General features: G+C 35.7%; 2 protein-coding genes across 3 annotated transcripts in view; one reads left to right on the top strand and one right to left on the bottom strand.

Annotated features, from left to right (window-relative positions):
• The window catches only part of LOC107271798 (putative mediator of RNA polymerase II transcription subunit 12), a 40,627-nt gene that overhangs the window by 10,260 nt on the left and 16,830 nt on the right, over window positions 1-13,537 (bottom strand). The gene's annotated exons all lie outside the window — the stretch shown is intronic.
• On the top strand, window positions 6,393-6,952 carry LOC107271744. Its single transcript, XM_015748124.2, has 2 exons — window positions 6,393-6,827; window positions 6,912-6,952. The coding sequence occupies exons 1-2, from the start codon at window positions 6,560-6,562 to the stop codon at window positions 6,950-6,952; spliced, it is 309 nt and encodes a 102-aa protein (XP_015603610.1). The 5' UTR covers window positions 6,393-6,559.

Below are 13,537 nucleotides of genomic sequence, written 5' to 3'. Positions count from 1 at the left end.
CGCGTGACATAGACCTACGAACGACGGAGCACCGGTAACGCACCACAACTCATGACGGAGGCCCACCGCTATCAACGAATGGAACGAAGTCTCGCGAACTGGGAATCCGGGGACGCCTGGTGAACCGTTGCGAAGTCCTAGGGGACGACGGAGCCCATCGCGGGACAACCCGTAATCACTGTTCCCGAATCGTATGAATTGTCGCGAAGACGTATTTTGAATTGTAGCGCGTGGTGTCAGATCGGAGATTTCTGATTGGGGCCGTAGGACCAATCAGCGGTGGTTGCGAATAAGGGAGAGGATGATACTCTCCGGTGCTGCCGATTACGATCGAAAGGGAAGGCAACTTCTTTCTTCTTGCTTGGACCGTCGACGACGTGAGTCGTGTTTTTGTAACCGTTTGTTTTCCGGGGTAATTTCTGTGGAGAATCCGGACTTCGTCCGAGGCCACGTATAAGCGTCGTTAATAGTGTTCAGCTTGTTGAATCTGTGTGATAAACGTAAGAGAGGAGAGTGTGCTGGATTATTTACGTACCTCAGGCCGTGCGAACAACAGAGAGGATACTATAGTTTGAGCGAAGCGCCAAAGCGTCGCTCGTTGCACACTTTTCTGAACTTTTACGTCTGATACCTAGGTACAAGAAACTACAGAGCGGAACATCTGGACACTCTGGATTTCCGTTATTACGCAACCAATGTTGTTGACAAGTCAAAATTTACGAATTTTAATTGTAGTGATGTTCAAAATGGTGACGGTGACGGTAGACGGTGAACAAAAGATTGTTTTGCATTCTTTATGGCCTCTCCTCTACACTGATGGTGACTGAAGACGACAGAATGGATGCGTATAACGGCGTAGTTGTGATTCTTCTTGTGATAAGGAGTATTTAGTTTTTAATTTTCTTTCGAAACTGATGAAAAAAATGTCATGTCCTTACATGCGCCGGATTCGTCTTGAAATCCTCTAACAGACAGGCGTAAAAAAATTATATGTTCAGTTGCAAAAAATTCAAGGTAACCTTGAAAAAACATTTAAAAAAAAGAGTTGACCAGTAATTTTTCACTATCACGTTAAAGCTCTCTTGAAACCATGCAAAAGCTGATAAAAGCATTTTCGATCGGACTGCTAATAACAAAGTAATCTCTACTGATCACGATCCGTAGTTCACTCTGTATATAATGAGCAAGTAAACATCTATATTGATACTCTTTTTTCTCCCTCAGAAACGCCTTTCAAAATTTGTTCATTTTCACCTGTCTGAATAATTCAACGTTTTACAGTTAATCTGGTTGACTTAATTTGTAATAAGACTTGAAGCCTGATCCTTAAACTTTCAGAAACTCATCAATTTTTGTCTCCCGTTCAGGTGAAAAAAATTAATAATAACTGGATCTATTGTATATTTATTTTTCCGAGCGTATTGGAAGTTTCTAAGCAGTTCTACATTTTTCTTAAGCTCGGAATGTTTTAAAAACTGCAAGAACATCTTCGTTATAATTTACAGTCTCCAAATATATCTAGTTTTTATCACAATTTATGATCACAGCCGAAATAGTACGAAAAAACATATGGGTCCATTAGACCTCAGAGTACACTCCGTGTACCTAAATAACGAGTGAACGATTAAAGGGTTAGTTTCTTTTTTAATATAATAAAAACTATTGTTGTAGAATAAGAGCAACCATTTCCGAAACTTATATCTTCAACTGTGATCATCATATAATCAGTTACAACTGGATTACCTATTCGATTAAATTTCATAGTGTTCTCCTGATGTGAATAAAAATAGAGTTATTTTGCCAGTTTACTTTCTTGCTCTATTAATGCAATACTGTGGGCAGACATAAATGCATGTGCGCACGCGCATGAATTTACCCATACAAATATTAAACGAGTAGCGCTCAAGTAGCCTGACAAGATGATCGCAATTATTTGGAGAAACTTGAAAGTACCCGACTACTTACTAGACGTCCACTACTGAGACTTTCTACTGTGTCCTGCTGGACTGATTGTAAGTAGCAGATTTAAGAAAAGAAGGCTTGACAAATCACAACCGTGAACTGCGTATTTCTACCGCAAATTCAGAAATATTCTATAGACAAGTACACCAACTGCGATTAGCAGGTTCTATTTTCCTTCTTTTTGAAAGGAATTGAAGGAAATTGTTTAATTATCCGTGTTAGTATTTTCGATGGGAAGTAGTTATTACTGTAGCAAGGTCTGGTCAGAGAATCTTAATCAGCGTGACCTGTTAAGCTTGGTTGCTAAGCGTGAAGGCTGCCTGTTAATTTTTCTACAAGGCTGATGACACTACTGTCTGAAAATAATTAAATTGTGGGAGCGTCAGCGTTCTTTCATTTTTAAATATTTTTTGGTTTTTACACTTATCCGTCATAACTTGATGTAAACAACTTTATTGATATCGTGAAGTAATCCTAAAACAAGAGAATACAAAACGATCGCTATACAAAAGTAGATTATATTCAATTCTTGCTAGTGACAAATGGAAAACTGTTAAAGTATCATTGATATATTTAATTTAAAACAATAAAATGTTGAGAACCACGCAACAATTTGTAAACATAGAAACTGCAAAGAAAATATAAGGTGTTAAAATTTACACAAATACGTAAATGCATATTTGAATATTTGGATAAATCGATACTTGAAGGCAAAAATGATTTGAAAAAATAAGCGTGGGAACAATCAAATTTACTATAATCTACAAATGTTTGCTATTACACAGTCGAATTTTGCCTATACCTCCCTCACCTAAATGTTAAAAATACGGTAAACTTGTGTCCTTCTAAAATCGAAAGTCTTGAATGTTTCTATTATTACGGCATTGTCAACATAAGAGTAATTGTTTTTTCTAGACAATTAAATCTGATTCGTCAGTAGTTCCAAATTTTTAATACGTAACTATACGCAAGCATACGTAGATGTGATACGTAGAATAAAATACTAACTCCCACTAAATCTCCATCGCACAATTTACTTATCAAGTCATTTTTCGCAAATTGGTAATGGATCTAAATAAAGTACGAATTTTTGTTAAAAAATCTGACGGTTTTTTAAAGATATCTCGAAGTGTTATTAGTACATCGAAGTACATCAATGTAATTAAAAGAAATTTACTTTCTTTATTTCAGATGAACCGTTTTCTTGAGAAATCTTTAAAACCATTGACCTACATCTTCTTTAACACGGCCCTACAACTATGGGTATATCTTATATTTATTAATATTAAAAAAAATTTTAAACTACAACATGTTAAAAATATGTTGTTCGCATCATCAAGAAAAGACTAATGTATAATATATGCAATAAACTTTCCTTTTAACACTAGATTGCCCAAGGAAGTCATTTTGACTGCTTGGGAAATTTCAAATAATCAAATGACTCTTATTATTGAATTGAGTAAATTTCTTATATGCCCAGTTCGGCTCTGTATTGAAATAACAGTTTTCATTTTTTTTCGATATCGTCACATGATAACATACAAGTACATGATAAATTGTCGATTTGGGCGTATACTTGATAAGTTGCAGTTGCTCAATAAGCTAAAGTAGTACTTGTTATTCCAATCTTTATGCAGTGATACTTGTTCTAACAAGTTATTTATTTTATTTATTTTTCGCCCTAAACCCATGAAATAAATTTCGAATAGAAGTATATAACTGTAAATAATGTAAAAAACATTCAAAATTAATTTTAAACAAATTTCTTAACACATTCAGTCTTTCTAGTGTTAAAGGAATATTCTTAAATATAAATGCAAGTTTATTGAAAAGTCACTCAGCTGACTAATATGCATCGACTAAACCTTCTTAATTCAAATTAAACAGATAGAAAAAACGCGGTGTTGAAATGTAGAACAGGTTTGGTCAGAGTGTATATGTGTGATGACATGTGAACCATATCATATTTTCAGCGTCCGTACATACACATATGTGATCGTAGAAATAGTACCAAGCGTGATCCCGTGGTGGCGCGTCGGTTGCGCTCTGATTCATCGAGCCTTTCGCTTTCCTCGTGTTCGCCCGAGCGAGGAACGAGGTGATAGTTTTTCTTGTTCCTTTTTCTCCTCTGGATGCCATGAAGATTGTTAATTAGTTGCAATCCCTGATGCGTCACGGTTCAATGACTTTATTAAACCTTTATCGAGTACTTCCGATCAATAATTCATTTTTTATGCAATATAAGAATAAGTTCGTACCAGAGCTTTGCTTTATTATATAGAAGTGGTGTCGCATGCTAATGCGTTCAATGAAATTCAATCGGTGTCGTAACATACGATGAAATAAGTGCAGAGATACAATACCTTTCGATTACGCTAAAACATTGTATTATCCAATTCTCGGATTACTAACTTATCCGAGGATTAGCATCAATTTGATTAATTTGGAGATCCTGATTTCCGCTAATTCATAACGTTTGAGCATAAAACCATTTGAATTCTTCACTAATCTTGCAGTCTCTCATAATTTGTAAATTACAGTTTTTGAGAAGAAGTACGCGGAAGAATTATAACTACAAATAAATTTTCTTCTTAATCCAAAATTTAAATAACAGTTCAATAATAGATATGATTTTTTCTACAATTGCAATAAGCATTCTTGCTGTGAACGATTGTTACTCAGTTTTATATTAATTGATATACTAGAAGTTGGAATAGTAATAACACTGTGCAAATAAGTGATATAAATTAAATATATGATTATGCAAATCAAAATAATGCTGTAATTAAAATACATTAAGTAATCGTAACATGCAGCAAAATTCTCCAAAACGCTTTAAATGATTAGGTAATATATTATATAGCCGGGTGCCTGGCTCGTCCGCGCTATAATTAATTTATCCACAGTGCCCCGCCAGGGAGTGCTAGAGAGCTAGGAATTTCCGAAAAATTAGGAGTTCTGATCGGGAATCAAACCCGATACCTTCGGGCTGCCAAGTCGGGCACTGTCCGATCTGATAAGTCCTATTTATTTATTTTTTCGCTCATTCCTAGCTGAACATCCCCTCCAGCTCTGCAACGCCACATTACAATATATTTATACACACTCACACATATATTGAGACGTTTCGCCATTTTCAAGTGTTAGCAATGACGAGACTTTTTAAAAGATTTGTGCACTGGGCAGGCGTCTGATAGGAAACAACACTTGATTTTAAAATTAAATAATCGTACTATATTGTTCTATAAATCATATGCTAGAAAATCACTTAATTACTATATCATTCTCTCAAACACTCTTATAATTGTGTATGTACAGTCTTTCTTCTTGTACCGCAGGCGACAAGAAGTGTATTTGTTTATCTTTTCCCTGCGCTAGCTTCTAGGAGTGGGACAGAGATAGCCGGAACTTTAATACAGCAGATTGTACAATGCGTCCATGACTGTAGGCCAGCTGATAATAGGCATGATAATGATTCAGAGGATTCTCCCGAGGTGTTAACGTCGCTTTTTGATTTGATATTTTGATTTATTTCTTAATTTGACAATTTAATTTGACTAATTGGATTAGCGGTTTCTTCAAGTACCGGCTTGGTGGTATTTCTTTTGTAGTAGGCACGTGCCGACTCATAGTACTTGGGTACTCTTTTCTTTTGATTCCCGTCACATGACTGGAGTTTGGATTCTTGAAATATTCAAGATAATAATCGGTAATATTATTTCCTCATGGTTTTCGTTGTGACTAATTTCAAAGGAATGTAATATTAGGGATTTAAAGGTCCTATTTTCCATTTCCTTTATCGGCGTTGCTGTCAGAGGTCGATAGGAGTTTGGAGGAGTTATAGAATTTGAGGAGTTCTCTCAGATACTATTATGCACATCCACAGTGCGCTATGCACTATGTTGGGCGAGATATGGATAATTGGGAAGGAAAAGAGATAGACAATGGAGGGGTATAAGAACGGAACGTTACAATGTATGTATACATATAGTCCATCCCAAATATCTGTTTCTTTTCGACAGGTCGCGCCCTATAAAATTTTCAGTAAACCCTAAGTAGATTTGTAAAAAATTTACGCGAGAAACTATATAAGTGCTTTATTTTGCGCTGAGATATATTAAATTTTTTTCCTTGACTATATTTTTTATAGATTCTACGGTGAACCATGTGCAGTTTAATTGTTTTGGAACTATTAAAAAAACATTATATTATAAAAAACTATATCATGACTTTTTACGTTCATTATATCTTATTACTGCTCAAAGTAGATACTGATTGTATCGCTACATATAATGGTGCCTAGAAACCTTATATTTAAAAAAATGGGTTATTCGCATCATATATCCTTCCTTTTTCAAAGAGTAACCTTGTATAAATAATTTTCGTAATTCGAGTAGACTTTTCAAAAGGAAACAAAAATTATAAGTAAAACGATGGTGAGCGACTTTAAAATAACATTAGTCGATGAAGAAAGTCTATCCAGTTTACCAGGTGCTCCTTATTCATAATCACGTTCAATACATACTTCTAATGTTAAATCTGAAACTATTTGATTCACTAATTTTTACAAAGCGTCTCCGCAATAGGCACAGTTAACATGATGTATTTGAGATTACAAAAGTCTTATAAAATAAGAGACGATAAAAGACGCGAAAGAAGTTATCCTATTATAAACAATAGAGACTTCCGGAACTTTCCTCACAAACACGTCATAAACACGAAAGCAAGAGCGACATCAATTTGTATGGTCGGTGTCCCAAATAGCACAACGCGATTGATATGCGCATTGGCAGCAACGCGTAGTAATCCGGTTGGCGTGCACATTAGAAATCGAGGCCTTCTCGAAAGACGCGTCATGACCTCAAGTACGTAATTATTGGTTTCTTTATACATATTTATAACGTTACATATTTATACGCACTTTACAATTTTCATACTTTCGTTTCTAGTTCAGCATCAAAAGCTCCAAAAACCATTTTCCCAAACATAACGAAGTTGTATTTTCCGAGAGTGACTTTCTCACGACCTCAATCTAAAGATCTTCGCAAATCGCCTAATACTGTCACTGGTATGTATTTTATTATAGTATGAGAACATGTATGGATGCCCAATGCAACATATAAAAAGTCTCGTGGCCTTTATCAACTTGTCTAATACACACGTGCTCATAATTATGAAATGTTACAACAATAAAGATACTGATCATAAACCAATGTGGTTTGAAAGGAACTTTCATGCGCTACCATATAGAAAATGTTCAAGTATCTTATACAACAGCTATCCGAAAGAGAATGTAAGCCTATGTGAGGGAAACGAATTTGTGTACTGAAAATGCCGAGTAAACAAATTATCCGATCGAATTGAAATTAAAAAAAAATCAAGATCTGAATATAGATGAGAAAGCATTGATTACAGATATTCAATATCTGTAGTCGGAGTTTTATATTATATTAATATCGGAGTTAATGTTTGTACGATAACGAATTAATTCGCTATAAAGTATACATGCTACCGTGATGCGAACTCTCTGTGTTACATTTATATTGTTGTATAAAGGAAACGCGCAATAAGTTCTAAAAAATACATATATATTTTTTTTGTATTCGATGATTAAAAAATTTTGACATCAAGTCAGCGATTTATATCAATTAGCATATTCCTATTTTCATTTCATTTAATATCCCTTAGAAATGTTTCTAGCCATCTTTAAATTATATCTATGAGAAAACGATCAGTTTCGTGGATCGTTCGCACCTATATCCAAGTAATATTTGTTAAAGTTTAAATGGTTGTTATATAAACAATGCAATAGCATGTTATACATCGCCATTGCAAAAAAGCGTATTTTATGCATCTGACGTCTCTAAAATTTCATCGATTCATCTACATCCGAAATTTGATATTTCTTATACATATACAGTAATGGGCAATTGAAGTGGAACACTTGAATTTTTGTGTATTTCTGCGAAACTATGACCGATTTCAAAAAACCAAAAACTTATTTGTTAGGAAATTTCCTTCCCGTTGGAATGGTAAAGGGGTTATCCCGATCGGATACAAAATAGTTGAACGGCAAGAATTGGAGTGAAATAGTGCATTTTGGAAATTTTTGAAAACTGCGAGAACTAGTAGTTCCGGAAGAAAATTCATATTTGTAATTGGGGCACGAGTAAGAGCATCCTTCGGCATTAGAAAAACACCCCCATTGACCTCCTGTAGCATCGCTCTAGGGGGAGTTACACCCCCTTGAAGTGAAAACACTTAATTGGCCATAACTTCCGAACGCGCCGGCCAATCTGGTGCAGTTTCTGCGTGACATCATATTTAATGATACTGGAGATTTTCACAAAATTATTGTTCTCAGAGATGATCCCGTGACGGAGATCTCAAAATATCGCAAGCGCACCCGAAGCTTCCCCGCCATTTTTCATTAGGATTGCGGTGAAATAGAAGTGTCATATTTAACCCATGTTGTAACTGAGATTTGAAGAATTAAAACGCGATATTAACCTCTTAGGAACGGCTGAATTTTGCGCGGGGCTGTTTCTCTGTACGGCAGAGTTCAACGCGAATTACGTGTAAATGATACGGCACTGCAATGTGTGACGGGTAATGCTGTTCTTTACACGAGTACATTGGAATGAAGTGTTTGATGATTAAATTATAATTTTTCTTAAAGATATGATACACTCATTTTAACTTTAACAATTTATTCTACTAATTAATAATACAATTCAGTATGGCATCCGCGAAAGCCTCTATAGTGGCGCATAGTGCCTAAGAGGTTAAACATCCAAAAATGAGTTTGCTAAGGGGTTACAATTTTCATTTGAAAAAACACCTAAATTTTGCGAGTTTCGCTCGAGGTACTCGGGTGACTACTACCCTACTACGCGCGCCAAGCAATTGTCCGCCGTGGGCCTCGAGCGAAACTCGCAAAATTTATGCGTTTTTTCAAATGAAAAATTTAACCCTTTAGCAAACTCATTTTTGGATGTTTAATATCGTATTTTAATCCTTGAAATCTCAGCTACAACGTGGGCTTAATATGAAACTTTCACTTCACTTCGAGGGGGTTCCATATCATTCTATTATTTCCTAAATATTGTACGACAATAATTCATAACGGATATCCAAATTCGAGATCAAATTTTGACGAAAATTAACAGGTGCTTTCATAGAATCGTAATAATCATTGATGAGATCTATTATGTGTGTATGCATTAATTCATTATAGTTCCTCGTAATAATTCAAATAGCAATATTATATACCCAATTTCAATCACGCAATGTGTCAAAAACAAAATTTTATCCAGCATGCAATTTGGGAATTGCAGTGAACAGTATTAAACCTATTGAACTAATACTACTTTTTATTTGTAATATTAAAGATGTAAATGAAATTATAAGAAAACGACTAGCAAAAGAAATAATAAATATTGTACCGTGGACAAAAAATTATATTTCTTTACTTTCGTTTATTCTAATAACGAGTTGTCTATTTATAGCATCAAAAATCTTATAAAGTTTTGCAAAAGCTGGTATACTCATACTAAAAAACTCGTCGCTGCAATGAAATCGCCTGTCATACCCATATATAAATGCATACGTATGTGTCGATAACATAGTATATACAATAATCATGATTAAATCATGAATAATCGTTTTGAGCATTGTAAGCCACAGATGACTACCTATGTACGCTTGTGTACTACATGCATAGTAGGAATGTCGCAAGAGTGATTAGCATTCGCCGTTTCTCAGAAAGAAGTTGCATCTTCCCATTCTAAAAATGAAGGTGGAACTTTTCAGCGTTCTTGGTGAGATAGTGAGGAATAGTCGTGTATGGTGAACCCTCATACGTCATCCGATTCTTATTGTTTCTCAAGTTTCATGTTTCTTCTGCGCTTGCTCTTCCTAAACAGTAAGTGTAATTCTGTTTTTAATTGTGTAATTGTATTCAGATTCTGTAATCCAATGAAACGCAACTTCCAATTTTTCGAATTCGAATAGCAAGTCAATTAGCTAATGAGGCATTGTTCGTGATGTTAATAATGGAAGCGATGCGTGTCACGATTGTTAAGTCGATCAAGTATTTCACTTAACCTAAAAATTAAAGACACTTTCCCTCGTTATAACTACGAGTCCGCCTCTATTCGATTCATGTACTTACGAATGCACAAGAGGAATTCTTAGTGCGTTAAGGCGGAATGGAACAGACATTCCTATGTATGCGTGTGTCACATGTACGAGAGCTCGAAACGAGGAAAGTTCGCACCCAACAATCTTTGTACGGAAAGCACTATCAATAAATTGATGACAAAAACCTAAAGCCTTCCGATAAAGTAACTTTGCGTGCAGAGCCGAATTTTTTAATTATTGTCTAGGAGACATATAAAATATAGGTGAAAATTGAGACTGGAAGCTTATGGACCTGTCATGGCGATCTAATGATATCTTTGCCGTACCCTGTCTCACACTTATCGCATTATTGCACAGAATCACGGACGAAAATAAAAAAAAGGGCTACGCAGGGAAAGTTCTACATGTATAAGCTTAACACCATTTCAATGGAAATTTTCGTGGTACAGCCATTTCCGAGAGTTTTGGGTATTAACATACAGAACTGTCAATACGCAGATTTTCCTCGCCTAAAACTTGAGTCGTTTGCCGCTTCGAGCGCTTGTGTATCCATGACGTCAATATGCGCTGTAGAGGAAACGCAGAGGACAGGATAATCCTCCGTCAAATTCACCTGCGTCGTTCGTTCACTGTTTCATCATTTCACAAGGAGAGTCTCCAACAATTGGGTTTTTGTAATTTTTTTTATACTCATGGTACGTGAAGCTGAGAACTCGAATAGCACTTTGCCAAAGCAATTCGATGCTATATTCAGAAAATCTCGAGAAAATCGACTTTGAAATTTCGCAAGCGCTTTATGTACACCAAATTATTATACATATATGTATATTATTAATGAAAGAATATTACCGCTGGAGATTATTATTTTTTCGCCTATTCGACATTTCAAGCTAGAAACAATTAAAAATAAAACGTGCGATTTTCATTGAAGATTATAATTATATACATATATGTGAATTGGCATAGATGTGGTGATTTTTATATTTAAATAACGTAAGTAGGCGAATTGGATGAAAAAACTCCTAGAAATGAGACTTGAAACAGCGACCCCGCCATTACTTGGCTCGAGCGCTACCAGATGAACTACGCAACGTGTTCAAATACTGTAACACATTTGGTGTATGTATGTAGCTTTCGCAAAACTTCAAACTCGATTTTCTTAAGAATTTCTAAATATGGCATCAAACTGCTTTGGCAAACTGCTATTCGAGTTCTCAGATTCACGTACCATAAGTATAAAAACAAGGCTGCAAGGTAGAACCTTGCAAATTGCTTCCTCATTATTTTACTTGGTTTTTTTTTTATCACGATGATGCAAAGTAGAATCTTACACTTTGCTTCTTGATTCTTTTCCTTCGTTCGCAAAGCCTCCACTATGAGGAAGTTCTTCGACTTATTTTCGCGAGTTATGTACAATTGAACTTTGGTACTTACAGGAATAAAAAATAAAAAATGTATAATCTAAAAAAAACTAGCCACGTTACACACGGCTATGAAATGCTGTAACAAACACGGTTGCATCATATTTTCATTATGTACAAAGTTTTGGCTCACTTCCTTCAATTTTGCGGAAGCTGATGCACTAACGATAATTTTTTAAAAATTTCAAAACCACGTAAAATCTGAACCGCTTTAGCGATCTTGTCGAAATTCAATACCAAACAACATTGAACGTATCTTCAGTTACGAAGAACTATTTACCTAAATCGTCGAACCTTTACGAAAGTTAGAGCGACCACGCCTTTTTTTCAAAAAATTTTAAATGACAAAATCTGAATAGCTGCATATATTTCATTAAAAATTGCAACATTTAAAGAGGGATATCTACTTTACTTTCGTGCCAAATTTCAGTCCGATCGTTCTAACGAGTACTGAGTAAGAGGCAATTGAATTTTCGAAGCCCTGCACACACACGCACAAACACACACACATACATACGGACATTTTTTCTAAACTACTTTTCTTGACGTTTTATACCATGTTAAGTATTCTAACATGAAAATCTCGACAACAAATTTTTTCATGAAAACATAGCTTCCTCTATGAGGAAGCAAAATTACGAAAACCAGATTGTTGGAGACTCTCCTTGTGAGATAATAATCGAGTAAATGAAATTTAGGCATCATTTGCTGCTTTATCGTTATTTTCATTATCCCGTGATGTAAATACTTATTGATGCTCGACGCGCTATCAGGAGACTCGGTCGAGTCTCGCGCCAAGTACATACAGGCAACCGGCTGTACAGGGCACAGCTCGCAGAGACTCTTTATTTGAGTTAACTCTTATACCTGTGTTTGGAACGAAATATGTTATTAACTTATATAATATGTTATTATTATTGATACATTCACTATAGAAATTGAGGGTTCTGAATTGATTGCCATCACGTGCAATACGATTTGTGTACGAGATCAGGGCGTATTGAGATGCCGAGCGAGATGATTTTATTTCAGTTTCGTCGTCGTCTTGGCAAGTCCATCGCCTTTTTTATACGACAGATGACGCTGACTGTTTTACCTTCTTTACCTATTTGTACTCTGTATGGTGTTAGTAATTAATGAATATACAACACAATCAAATACACTTTATACGTGAACTTACCGTTCATACCGAATTTCCAGTTAGTATAAGGGTGCTCTCACAACAGTATAGAATTATTAAGTTTTTAATAGCATTCATGTGGAGCGCGCGTATATGGATGTACGTATATGTGTGCTTCGACATAGTTCCTCGTATTTTAGGTGACAGTTTGTCCAGGTGCTCCGCTCCGTACTTTCCTGTATCTAGATGCCGGGCGTGGAAATCCAGGTTGTCCAGGTATTCCGCTCCGCAGTTTCTTACATCTAGGTGTCAGACGTGGAAGTTCAGGGTGTTCAGATGTTCCGCTCCATAGTTTTCTGTGTCCAGGTGTTGGATGTGGAAGTCCAGGGTGTCCAGGTATTCCGCTCCGTAGTATTCTGTATCTAGGTGTCGGATGTGGAAGTTCAGGGTGTCCAGGTGTTCCGCTCCGTAGTTCCTTGTATCTAGGTTTCAGACATAGAAGTCCAGAAAAGTGTGTAACGACCGACGCTTTGGTGCTTCGCTCCAACTATAGTATCCTCTCTGATGTTCGCACGGCCTGAGGTACGTCAATAATCCAGCACACTCTCCTCTCTTACGTTTGCCACACGGCTTCAACAAGCCGGACACCATTAATGACGCTTATATGCATTGAAGATTACATTTTCTTTAAAAATTTGTATATGTCTTTATGCATTTCTAGAAAAAGGGACTTACAAATTAAATTTATATGCCATTAAATATTTTCGACAACGCAATATACTTTTCTGATTAGCAACATCATAATGCATTTACATTTTATATATGTGATAATATAGATTTCAGTGCTTAGAGCTTCTATGTCCCGTTAAGCAACAAAAACTTGTGATATCCG

Source organism: Cephus cinctus, unplaced genomic scaffold, assembly GCF_000341935.2.
Source record: "Cephus cinctus unplaced genomic scaffold, Ccin1 Ccin1_scaffold0084, whole genome shotgun sequence".
NCBI classification, from domain to species: domain Eukaryota; kingdom Metazoa; phylum Arthropoda; class Insecta; order Hymenoptera; family Cephidae; genus Cephus; species Cephus cinctus.
Note: the sequence above shows the minus strand (reverse complement) of the source record. Positions and strands in the feature narration are given on the sequence as shown.

What these genes read in the sequence shown, in the direction of transcription:
- LOC107271744 (XM_015748124.2), top strand. Translation starts at nt 6,560, where the DNA reads ATGATGTATTTGAGATTACAAAAGTCTTATAAAATAAGAGACGATAAA. An exon ending in AAGACGCGTCATGACCTCAA is followed by an intron (nt 6,828 to 6,911) that starts GTACGTAATTAT and finishes TTTCGTTTCTAG; the next exon opens with TTCAGCATCAAAAGCTCCAA.